The sequence below is a fragment of the Molothrus aeneus genome, chromosome 4 (genome assembly GCF_037042795.1).
Source record: "Molothrus aeneus isolate 106 chromosome 4, BPBGC_Maene_1.0, whole genome shotgun sequence".
Lineage (NCBI taxonomy): Eukaryota > Metazoa > Chordata > Aves > Passeriformes > Icteridae > Molothrus > Molothrus aeneus.
This window is the reverse complement of record NC_089649.1, coordinates 66,743,990-66,756,793: the sequence shown is the minus strand read 5'-3', so window position 1 is coordinate 66,756,793 and position 12,804 is coordinate 66,743,990. Positions and strand designations below refer to the sequence as shown.

Here is a 12,804-nt window from a genome sequence, read left to right as displayed (position 1 = left end):
GTTGCAAGTTCTGCTGCCTTTAAACCCAAACTAGGTACTTCAGAAACTGAAACTTGTATTTGTGGCAGAGCTGATTTTTTGGTCAGAGCAGCACAGAGGTACAGAAAACTACCATAATGTATTCACAGACTGAAAACATTCTAGCATATTCCCAAATCTAGATGGAGAAGCTCTCCTGCAGGGCAAAGTTTTAGGATTATTTTCGGGGTTTATTTCTAATTTCATTCAGATGCGTGGCTTGCTTTGAGCTAATATCATTCCTACTTTGCCCTACTTGCACTTAAATCATCTTTGCTCTGGTCCCAGCCAATGCAAATGTGCAATCTGATAAATTCCAGCTAATTTTCATGTTAATAATTAAAACCAAACATAATTAAAAACAAAACCTACAAGCTAGCATTTAGATATGTGCACTTACCCTTTGATAGAGTTATCAAATCCTAAGGAATTGTCAAGTACTTAAGAAAAGGATGAAAGAGACTCAACTCCATTATCTGTCTTGTGAAGCCCATGGTGCTCTTTATACCAAATGAATACTGTGCCTTTAGCTTTATTCTCAGCTTGTTTCTTTGCCAAGTGTGCAGTCATGCATCTTAACAATGAGTAGTCCATGCTCTAAAAACTATTTTCTTTGAGCTACAGCTTCCTTACGTAGCTTGGAAACTAGAGGACAGGCACAGAGCTGGAATAAGGAAATAGGCTGAGAACTGGGACAAAGCAGATAAGGTCCTTCTGTATTTTATTGTTACTGGATATTTGTTTCCCTCTCATCCCTTTTCCACATCAGAAGTGGTAAAATTTGCAGGCTGTCAGCCCTCAAGAGGACACAGCATGCTTTGTGTGGAATAACCTGTGTGAGGTTTACAACTTAAAGCTCCTGTCTATATGGCAAACAAGGCATCCATACTGAGTGCTGTTGGGGTGAAGTGTGTACACTCCATGTACCTGCTGAAATTCAGGGCTGGCATACATTTTACACTTGGCAATTATAGGTTGCCACTCATGGCAGTGCTGCTTTAAATTAACTTCATAACCAATTCTACAAGGAAAAGGACCTGTGGAAGTCTTTCTGTATCTTAACTGACTCCTTTCTAGGAGGATGAGTTTTGATTATTTTGTACATTCAGACTTCAGCATATCAATGCTTTCTGTCAATAATGTGGCTTAAAAACTGTAAGTTTTTACCATTGCATTCTACTTTGTTTCCAAGTAAATAAGTAATGAATAAGGGAGTACGTTTGGGGAGGCGTGGCATAAATCTCATTGCTTCTAGCAAACCCTTGCAACTTGTGGTTTTATTAGCTTGCTTCTGTTAAGTGCCTGCAGCAGGATTCTTTCAGTATTGTGTCTGTGGTGCAATAAATAGGTCAGGCATCCATTAGAAAGCAGAGAAAGAGGCTGTTTACCAAGGAGTTTCCTGTATGAGGGGAACTGACATTTTGTTAAAACGCAGCTGGTGTTTAAATAAGTTTGAAAGCTTTTGCTGCCTGCTGAGAACCTCTGAAGTGACATTGCTTTTACATTAAAATTGATGTGAACCTTAAAATTATACATCTTATTTAATAAGTGTAGCTTTTTAGAATGAGCACAAACAGACTTTCCTCTAAGGTACCTTATCAGAGTAGCCTTGAAAGTGCAAGTTTCAAGAATGTAAAAAACTGTTCTTGAATACAAAGAGTAAATCTCTTAACCTTAAATATAACGCAGTTTTTTGCCTAGTATCATTAGCCTTTAACTCTCAGTCTCTAGGGCTTTTTTGTCACATTTGTACCTACTAAAGTAACAATGAATGACTGATGACACCAATTTCACACTTTCGGAGCTCTCACTAATTTCATTCTGGGAAATCTGACAGCATTTTGATATTTTGCTCTTATGCAATGCCAGAGATACACAAAGCTCTCAGCTAAAAGCTTAACAAAACATCATGTGCACTTCTTGTTCTGGGAATACAAAGGACAAAAAGGAGTAAATAATAGCTGATGGTGGGGAAAATGGCTACAGTCTATCATTTTAGTCAACTTCCCTCCTACAAGAATGAATGAACAGTATTTTTTTTAGTGGGGTGCAGTTGAACAGGGGTATAAATGTACTTTTGAGCCATTTGAGTATAAATTCTGCTGGTTGTTATAAGGGTTCCACATAAAGGTATTCAGGCATTGCCCAAAAAACTGAGTAGAAACAAGTCCCCTCTTGGTAACACCTTATATTTGTGTTCAGTTATTGCTACTGCCCAATAAATATGTTCGTTTTTATCTTGAGGCACATGTAGACATATAAGCTGGACATTGCAAATGTGGATCCTTTTGTAACAATTTAGTGAACTGTAGGTCTTCAAGTCTTTGTAAATATTTGTCAAGTACAATATGTCAGCTGTACCTGTGTGGGCTGGAGGGGCACACAAAAGATGATGAACGTTGTCCTTGCAGAGTTTACAGGATCATTCTGGGATTTGAAAAACAAAATTTTCTACCTATTACTCAGATCTGTCACAGGAATTTAGTGACTTCAGGGATGGTCTATTGTCAGGATTTTAAAAATATTTTCCTGGAAAATTCAGCCCCCTGTCTTAGCTATAGAGACTCATATGTGCTAATGGTGGTAAAAACATTGCAATTAAGCATTGTAATGTTCACATAGACCTCAGGAGCGAGCCAACACTTGCACAGAGATGGAATTAGCTGAATGACAAGGAAAGGGGTGAATAATGGCATGAGGGCAAATAAGGTATAATTCCACTGGTGTGCATTCCCAAGTAACTTACAGTGTCTTGCTTCCCAATCTAAAAAAGACTTGAGTGCTATGAATTAATGCATTTACTTCACCTTTGAAAGATACCTTGCTTCATTTTAACTTCTCAGTGGAGGGAGTTCAGCCATAGCATGCAGACCTTGAACCTTGAGGGAAACCTTCCTTGGTTTTTGGGGGTTTTTTGGGTTTATTTTTTGTTTTTTTGTAAAGAACACAGGAGAGAGGGAAAGTCAGGAGATAAAGACTAACACAAGGTCGCTTTGGAAAACCTAACTCATTGTGGCTGAACCCAAATCAGCCACCACATCCCAGTGTGTTCAGTACTTTGCACATGATGAAAGGCTGATGGCAGGGAGGAGAGCCTCAACCCTAACCAGGCTGTGCAAGCTGAAGTGTCGCTTCTGTTTCACCATCACAGAAACAACTGCACTCTGATCAGTTTTTGTGAGAAGATTTTTTTTTCCCTTTTTTTCTCTCATGCATGCACAGATAATCTCAGCTGGTCGAGCTGAATTTTTTTTGTTTGCCTAATCTGTGTTTGCAGAAGCTCTCAATTTCATCTGCAGCTCTCCACAGTTGTTTTAGCTTTCTTCCAGTGTGTCCAGGCTGTCTCGTCTCTCAGGCCGAGGGGTTTTGTGCTTCTGCCCTCATGACAGTAATCACCTGGGGAACAATGTTTACATCCCTGAATTGCTCACCCAGCATAGGAAATTGGGTGGAAACATTCTGTCCTACATAACTTCCATTGCTTCCTGGCTTGGGTGGGAGAGGAAGTGGGAGTACTGAAACACTGCTAAAGTGACTGTTCTCATGGTATTGATGACCTCAGTGTACTTGTCAAATTCAGAATTGAAAAAAAAAAAAAAAACTTGCCTAGGTTCCTAGGTTTTGTTATTCAAGCCATGAAATGGGCATTTTGAAAATACTGTCTATTCCTAATAGTAATTTAGGAATTAATAAAAGACTCTTCAAAAGTTAAAAAAGAGTGAACTCTTAGTGGAGGACTTGAGAGATGACTTGGTATCTTCCCTGCAGTACAAACTGTGCAGAAGTCACAGTGTAGGGAAAATTTTCTTACACTTATGCAATGCCAGGAATTCAGTGTAATGCTGGTTCCATACTGAGCCTGTACATCTGTGAACAGGAGCTTTTAGCAGAAATGCTGAACCAAACATCCAGTTTATATGCTCAAGGTCTTCCTGCACACTTCCACTCCAACTTGAGAATTACTGATCTTGGGAAGACTAGACTGGGGAAACTTTCATATAGGCTTTTAAAGTGGTTCAATATCCTCATAATCTGGTAATAATTTTGTGGTTTCATAGTATTTCCCAAAAAATATTGACATTTGTATTTTTTATTTAAATATGTTTCTGGTAATTTTGTCACTTATTTCAAATATCCAAGCTTTCAGTCATGTGTGTATCCCTTACAATCTGCATGTGTTAAAGTACAAAAATTTATACTGAAGTTCTAATAAATTTTTTATTTTCCTGGCTAAAAAAGGTGCTCTTAACTAGGTGTTTTCTATTACATTGCCCTACAATTTCTTGTAGTCTGCACAGAAAGCGATACTGTCTTCAGGCCTATACCCCTGCCCCCAAAAAATCATTTATTCAAAATAAACATTGCAGTTACTTGAACACTCTTGATGTGTAATGGGTTTGGAACAGCTGATTTTCAGCCTGCCTTTGTCTCACTTTTGAGTGCATGCCAGAGGAGTGTCATACACTGAGCCTGCCTGAGCAGAGACATTTCTTCTAATAATCATGGTTGTTTTAGTTCTAGGTGAGGCAAGACTTCACATTACCATAAAAAGATTCTGGTTTCTAAGAAATTCCAGTGTAAAAATACTAATTCTTAGTCATTCTTGCATTCCCATTTGCAGGATGTGTTTTTTTCCAAGTCCTTTAAATGTACATAGAGCACTCTTGGAGTTCATATATTGAGAGCAGAATCTGTAGGTTTTCTCTGAAGTCTTCCATAATTAAGTGAATTTACTTGATTTGGGGACAAGGCTGTCTAATAAAGTATCAATTCTCTGTTTCAGACATGCAAGAAAGCACTTCAGTCAGGCTGAGGGGAGCCAGCTGGATGAGGTTCGACAGGTGATGGGAATGTTGGCCTTTCCTTCAGACACTCATATCTCTCCCTATAAGGTAACATTGAAATTCTGTGCTGCAACACAATATTAAAACAGATGTTTCAGTTCTTTTTTCAGCACAGGAAAATACATTGACAATATCAAGATAAAGGGCTTTTTTAAATTTTACTTCCTAAATTCCACCCTTTGTAAGAGTTCTTAATTTTAGTAACCAGTTCTTGTACATTAATCCAGAAAGTATTTGTATTGTTTCAGTTGGATTGTAACAGTAACATGGATTCACTGAGCTAGGCTTACCATAAACCCAGCATTAGAGATCTGTGGGGCTGGAAGCACAATAATTAAATGTACAGCAAGAGCAGAAGATGGAGAAGTACAAAGGAAAAAAAAAGAGAGAGTCTTGTTCAGCATACAAAACTATGGCTTTAATATACCAGCAGCAGTTCTTAATTCTACTTCTCACATTATTGTTGTTGCAGTGGTTGGGATGAAGAAATGAAGGATAATTTGAATGATGTGAAAGCAGTATTTTTCTTCCTTAAAATAAGTTCTAATGATGTGAAAGCAGTATTTTTCTTCCTTAAAATAAGTTTTCATTTATTTGGATTATGCAATTTAATGTAGATATTAGTGGTGATATCTACATCTAAATTTAAATCAAGCAAAATTCCCAGATAGCTGTTTGTACAGACTTAGTTCTGTGGTCATGTGCCAATTCACTTTTTAACTTGCCTTTGGAGGCAGAAGGTAGGGAAGAGCTGAGTTGTCAAAGCAAGACAAGATTTCCATGAAATGCCAAGCCAATATGTGGCAGTGCCAGTATAAACACATTTTCTAAACATGATGATGAAATCATGGTTTAACAAAACAACCACACCAAAAAAACCCTGAAACGAACAGCTCACAGAATCAATATGAGTTTCTTTGCTCATCCCAGAGTCCTGGAAGGATCCTGGTATTTTACATGCTAGATTTGATCTAAGCTATGAATGTAAATGATAGATGTGTTAGAAGACTTGGCTGTAAGATAGAATTTATCAATATTTTAGTAGTTAGAAAGAAATAGGAAATAAGAATCCTGTATTTTATTCTAAGGGCTGGTTTGGATGGAGTGTTTCAATGAGGGAGAACAAGGAGAAATAGCTGGGGTTGTTCCACATACAACCATACAATGAAAGCAAATTCCATAGTACTTATGGATATGACTTAAAACATTCTAGCTTATGGAAGTTAAGTTTTGAATTCTCTAATAATTACCTAGTTCACCACAATTACAGCACATGGTTGTTTGGAGTTACCTTTAGTATCTTGACTGTGAGTTCTGTGCATAAATGGCTTCCTAAAATGCCTTTTAGGTAAATTATTTTTAAATCTCTGACAAAGTTTGTGAGATCATATCTCTAACCAACTGATTTTTATTAATCCAAGGAAAGAAGCATCCTCTATAACCAATGAACTAGAACTTTCTCTGGCTTTTCTTCTGTCAGGACTTTAAGGAAAAAATTCACTGTTGTGGCAGAACAATCTGTTTTCTTTGATATCTGTTGAACAATCTTATGTTCCTTTGCCTTCCACGAGACCAGATTTCTTGGAGCCAAATCCAGCCTGGTCTCCAACAGTAGAATCATTGAACTGTAAAGGATGGAAAAGGTCTCTGAGATCATCCAGTCCAACCATCAACCCAGAGTCACCACTAAACCTTGTCCCCACATGGTTTTTCTGCAGGCTAAACCCCCCCAGCTCCCTCAGTTGCTCCTCTTCAGATTCTTCCCCAGCTCTGTGCCCTTCTCTGGAGCCACTCCAGCCCCTCAATGTCCTCGTGAGGGGCCCAAAACTGAACACAGGACTTGAGGTGTGGCCTCAGCAGTGCAAAGTTCTACAGATGGCACATCCACAGCCTCTCTGGCAGCCTGGTCCAGTGTCTGACCACCCTGACAACAAAAAACTTCTTGCTAATGCCCAGTCTAACCCTGCTTTCTTTCTGTTTGAAGCCATTGTCCTGTCACTCCATGGCCTTGTCACAAGTCCCTCTCCAGATCTTGTGTAGCACCTTTAGGTGCTGTAAGGTGTCCCCAGATTGTTTCTCCTAGTTCCCTCAAAGTGTAGCATGCAAAGTTTGCAATATGATCAGTATAGTATCTATATGATAAATATTATATAAAGGTAAATAAATATTGTCACTCCTCCTGACCAAAGTGCAGGTTATGGATACAAAGGATAACAAAGAAAGGATTAGGTGCCTGCCTGTATAGATGACACTCAGTGTATTTTCAAAGGATCTTCTCTTCTTACATGATTCTTCAACAGCATCACTTTTAAAACCCAATGTATCCTTGAGCTGTGGGTTTAGTTCTAACTTCCATGAAAAGAAAAATCCTGACTTTTTGGTAACACACAGCATTAAAGAATTTTGTCTCTAAATGAGTAGCTTATGCAAGCTCTCTCTAACCTGGGGTTGTGGCAGCTTCTTCAAATTGACATCTTTTTACAAAATTCTGTAAATATTATGTACTGTAATTGACTATCAGCAGAATTAGCCTGCCTTAAGTTAAAAAACACTTCTGACTTTTTCATATTAATGGTTCAGAGGCTGTAGAAGAAACATTCCACAGTACTAATGTTGTTTCCTATGTAGTCCAGCATTCTGAGAAACTAAATGGAAGTAGTACCCTCACCAGGATTTGCATGTCTTGATTAGAACATTTTGTAGATGATGGAGATTGAATATTGCTCCAGCTATTTCAAATAATACTTGTTTTAACAAAGAAGTGTTAAAAGGTACTTTTTAAACACTATACATTGGGATGGCCACTTCTGGTTTGTGATGGGTTTGCACAAGTGAGTTTGGCACAATTTGTCACTCCCAGGCTTTTGCTCCCTGGGACAATTAGATTGAAAGCAACTTATAGTTGTGTTGTTTTTTAACAGGATCTCTTGGACCCTGCTCGATGGAGAATGCTGATCCAACAGTTTAGATATGATAACTACAGACTACATCAGCTGGGAAACAATTCTGTTTTTACTATAACACTCCAGGCAGGCCTTTCAGCTATAAAAACACCGTATCCTTTAAAGCAGATATTACTGGGAGTGAAAAAAAAGCCATGTGGGGGTTTATTTTTGGTTTATGGAGGCTTTTCAGAGAGCTCAAATAAGAAATGTGACACTTCAATATTTTTGCTCATCAGTTGTTTAAATGGGGTATAAATTGGTCACTATTAAATTAAGGGGAGATTATAATTAAGAGCATTACGGTTTTTAAAAAGGGCATGCCCAAACAAAAATTTTAAGGTAAAATGTAACATTGTGTTTGGTTTGGCTGTCTTTTCATGTCTGAAATTATGAATATGCCTGCAAGGGTTACTGAGCTGGGTCAAAATTACTGGTTTTTAAGCACTTTAACACAAATTTACCTACCAGGTTTTATGTGAATATTCAAAAATAGCTGCATCTTTTGAAACTTCATTGGGTTTGTTGGGCTGGAGAAGGGCTGGTGCTGCTGGAGTGCTGCACCTCAGAAGCTGTACCTGTTCCAGACAACTCTTGTTCCTTGAAACAGAGCAAACCCTTGATTCTTTTGTGTGGACATTAGACTTGAGTTAAATGTCCTTTTGCACTCTGTCACCTGGGCTTTGCTGGCACAGCTGACAATCTTCTAATTTTAAGGTTTCCCATACAATGGGAAGCTAATTATGGTTTCATGTGGTGATTGTTCCCTAACTCGCTGCTAACAGACAGTGTTATAAAGAGGATGGGAGCTCAAAAAACCCCGACTGCCCTGTGTGTAGCAAATCCCTGAACAAGCTGGCTCAGCCCCTGCCCATGGCACATTGTGCCAACTCCCGACTAGTCTGCAAGATTTCAGGGGATGTAATGAACGAAAATAATCCTCCTATGATGTTACCAAATGGATATGTCTATGGATACAATGTAAGTGTTGCAGTCAATGATTTGCTGAAGGCTAAAATAGCAGCTGCTAGAATAATTTGCTAGATCAAAATAAGAGCTTTATAAACTCAGAAGCTGGAAGAATACTTCTTGCAGTAATGGTTTTTTTTTAAGGACTGTATATTTAGCTGCTTAAATTGGTCTTAATGAAGATATATTAATGGTCACATACCTAACTGTGTGAATTTATAACACGAGATCAAATGTCATTGGAAATCTTTCCCTCCAGAGAGCAATAATGTAGAATAAGTAACTTCTGGGGGCAAAGATGTTTTGACCTCAGACCACAATATTTTTTTAAATTAAAAGTTCATTTCCTAAACAGCTCAATAGTGCTTTGAATTACTGTTGTGAATATTATCTTTTGCCTTCCCTCTTTTTCAGTCTCTGCTTTCTATTCGTCAAGATGACAAAGTAATTTGCCCAAGAACCAAAGAAGTCTTCAACTTCTCACAAGCTGAGAAAGTCTACATCATGTAGGTCTGTAAACCACAGGATGAAGTGCCGCTGGAATTTTGACACAGTGTATCTTGGCATACCCTGTAAAGGGGGGGGCCTTAATGTGTGGCAAAGAAGCAAAAGCTGCCACCTTGGGGGGAGCAGACCTGTCGGTGGCATTATTGTTTCTTGCGACCAAAGATCAATGAGCAACAATAAACACTCTTGAAAGGAAAGAAAAAAAAAAAAGAGAGAGGAATTATGACTTAAGTTTGTACTTGAATAAAATACACAAAAACAAATTTTGATTGTTAAGGTTTTGTAACATAAGGTTAAAAAATTGGACTCTTCTCAAAGAAAAGTACTTTCATCTTCTAAAGGATAGCTTTCTTTAAAGATGGACACTTGCACTGGGGGAAAACTTATAACAGATTTGAAATTAAATCCATTTTTCTTCCCTCTTTTTCACAATTGTCCAAGACCCTTTTGTTATCAATGATCTCAGTACTACCAACGTGTTCTCCTTTAAGCTCCTCTTTGCCTTCTTTATGATCCTCTGGTGAAGTAATCCTGAACATGAATGATGTAACTTATTTCCATGGGAAGATATTTTTGATGTCTTTGACATGAGGTGGCTTCTCTGGAGGATCAAATAGGGACTGGTTTCAAGGAGTATGGAGTCTTTTTCCAAACCCAAATATTTTAAGGAGGTTGCATAAGTATCAAGAAGAACTGAGAACATTTCAGGCAAAATCCAATGCTTGTTTAAATGTTCTTTTTCCAGTCTACCATAGTGTTAAAGTCCTTCTAAAGTTATTAGTTATGTGCATAGGGTTCAATATGAAATCATTAGTGCTACTGCCTTATTTCTTGCTTTGAGAATGTACTCACATGACAATGAGCTGGTATTCTTAAGTGTTGGGCAAAGTTTCTGAAGATGCCTTGCAGGATGATTACATAATTTTAGGGTCTAAATAGTATTCATTACTGAAACTAATAGTTCAATTTTAACAACTGCAGAACACATCCTTATGACTTTTCAAAAGAATTAAACCATTGTAGTTTAAACAAAACCATATTGTAGAGGTTTGTATTTAGCGCTTATTTTTGCATGTTGATGTTGATTAGCTAATAAAAGATTGTAAATGTAAGACATGTTAATAAAATTTGTTTTCCATTTCTTGATTATATAAAATTAGCTGTTTTGTGTTTAAATGTAAAAAGAATTAACTCTCAGTGGCCTATCTTCAACAGAGTGGAACTTCCACATATTGGTTTTTAGTGTTCTGCAAGATTTAAAAGAGAAAGAAGAAAACTAACAACACACATGCATACAAAAAGCCAAACCAAAAAACCCCAAACATTCCCCAGTAAACCAAAAAGAAATGCCATACAGCAACCATAAATGTCATTCTTCAGAGCATTTCAGTCAAATAGGTATTTTTGGTTTAAAATTTTCATATATGGACAGTATACTCCAGGGTTTTTTCTGTCTCTTCTAGAACACTGCCTCTCACTGTCCTAGAGCCTTCCTGTTAATAAAATGTTGTGGGTGATGTTAGGTGTGGGTTTTCATGCTTTAAAGAATGCTAACAAGGCACAGACAAAGGACTGCAACTTCTTTTCATGTTCAACACTTAAAGGTCACAGATATTGCTAAACTGCTGGTACTAGCCACTATGAAACTGTAAATACATGAAATTTCCAGGGAGGTGTGTCTGAAAAGGTTCCATTTTCAGTGGGCATCAATTACTGATGCTTCAGAACAGGTGTGTCTGGACCACTGCAGTGCTGCCAGTTAGGCACGGGCCAGTGCTCTGCACTCCCTGCTGCAAAGGAAGGGTCTGTTCTCCGGGCACTTTCTGAAGTGGCAGATTTAATGATTCCTTAGAACAAGTGCAATGTGCCAAGAGTAGGTGGAGACAGATACTGAGAGAACTTAGGTTAGTAACTGTAGTAATTTTCTTTCAGTTATGCAGTAGCTGCTCTCCTCCTTTCTCCTGGGGCAAGAGCTGGGGCACCCTCAACTCAGAGTGGGGGGAGGATGTCACGCGGGGAGCAGTGTTACTCAAACCCACGTGGAACAGCACCTCTATTTCTTTGGGCCACTGTTTACAGCATCATTGCACAAGAGCAAGCACAGCTTTGAGTGTGGCAACCTCACTTTTCCCTACTTTACAGGAATTCATAAAAGGCCAAAGCAAGAAAGAAGCAGTAGATTTCTATTGGACCTGAGGGAATGTGTGGTAAATGCACAACAATTGTAGGGCATGGAAATTGTTGCTTTTGCTTCTCTTAAATACCAGTTAGAGCTGTGGTTTCCTGAGACCAGCCTTTTTTGATTTTTGTGACCTGAGCAGAGTGGTGGAGAAACCCCCAGTCTCCAAAAAAAACCTTGTTTGGGATGGGAGGAGAACAGCTCTCCTACAAGGAGGGCCTCCATTTCTGGGAGGTGTGATTCCAGAGGGCCAGGTGCCAACAGGAGGGCTCAGTCCCTGCAGGTGTGTCACTGTCACAGGTGCCAACAGGAGGGCTCAGTCCCTGCTGGCGTGTCAGTGTCACAGGTGCCAACAGGAGGGCTCAGTCCCTGCTGGTGTGTCACTGTCACAGGTGCCAACAGGAGGGCTCAGTCCCTGCTGGTGTGTCAGTGTTACAAGGGAAGGTCCCAGAAGGAGCGTAGGGGAGCTTCAGGTGTGTGTTAGCTCTGATTGCTCACTTTGGAAATCTGCAGTCACCCAGCCCATTCTGGCTGCAGCAGGGCCTGTGTGCCACAGGCAGCTGTGGCCTCCTGGCTGAACTGCTGGGCTGTTCTCAGGCCCGCTCTGCCATGGCTCTGGAGCCTCCAGCTGTGTGAGGTCAGAAATGGCAGCAGTGGGTTCTGCTTTGGTGCAGCTTGGAGCTCTGTTTGCATTCCCTGGCTGCTCAGTGCAGCCCTGGCTCCAACAGAGGTGTTGGTTCACAGCTCATCTCACAGGTGGCCCCAGACATCAGACCAAGAACAGCCAGTGACTCAGGGTAGGTATAAAGTTGTTTGAGATGGTAGAAGCTCTCTAGTAAAGCAAAGACTCTTTCCTCTCAAGATCTGGCTGAGCTGGAAATGAACACTGTTCTTCACTGGGATGTTTTTTCAGTCTTGCCAGGCAACGAGGCTCTGGATTTTGGTTGTGGTGTTCCTGTTTGAAGGCAGCAGTTTGTCCCAGTTGTGATCAGGACAGTTTACTCTGATTCCCACAGTTACACCAAGGATGAGAATTGTTTTAACCTTCTGTTTGTTGTGCTCCAAAGCCCTGCTCTAAATGCTGGAGGTTTTCCAGTGTTGCAAAAGAGAAATACTGGTAACTCTTCACAGTGCCCTGGGGGATTTTGGTACCTGTTTCAGCTTCCATTATCTTCCAGGCTGAGAAGGGTTCAGGATGCTGAGGTCACAACATTTTGTAGGTAGGAAATAGCAAAGCTGATAACAAACTCTGGCAAAACATTTTCCTGCAACCTTTAAAGACTGATGAAGTGGTCAGTGTTTGGGTTGTTTTTTTTTTAATATAAGCATGGCCTTTTCTACTCAG

The 12,804-nt window shown here is 39.4% G+C and overlaps 1 protein-coding gene across 3 annotated transcripts in view; it reads left to right on the top strand.

The window, feature by feature from the left end:
• MAEA (macrophage erythroblast attacher, E3 ubiquitin ligase) overlaps positions 1 to 10,392 on the top strand; it is a 49,910-nt gene extending 39,518 nt beyond the window's left edge. For all 3 annotated transcript variants that reach the window (XM_066548742.1, XM_066548741.1, XM_066548743.1), the window contains exons 6-9: positions 4,802 to 4,910; positions 7,784 to 7,917; positions 8,590 to 8,785; positions 9,188 to 10,392. In XM_066548742.1, coding sequence (XP_066404839.1) covers positions 4,802 to 4,910; positions 7,784 to 7,917; positions 8,590 to 8,785; positions 9,188 to 9,283 — 535 coding nt within the window. In that variant the 3' untranslated portion in view covers positions 9,284 to 10,392. The remainder of the gene's footprint in view (positions 1 to 4,801; positions 4,911 to 7,783; positions 7,918 to 8,589; positions 8,786 to 9,187) is intronic.
• Positions 10,393 to 12,804: the final 2,412 nt, after the last annotated feature.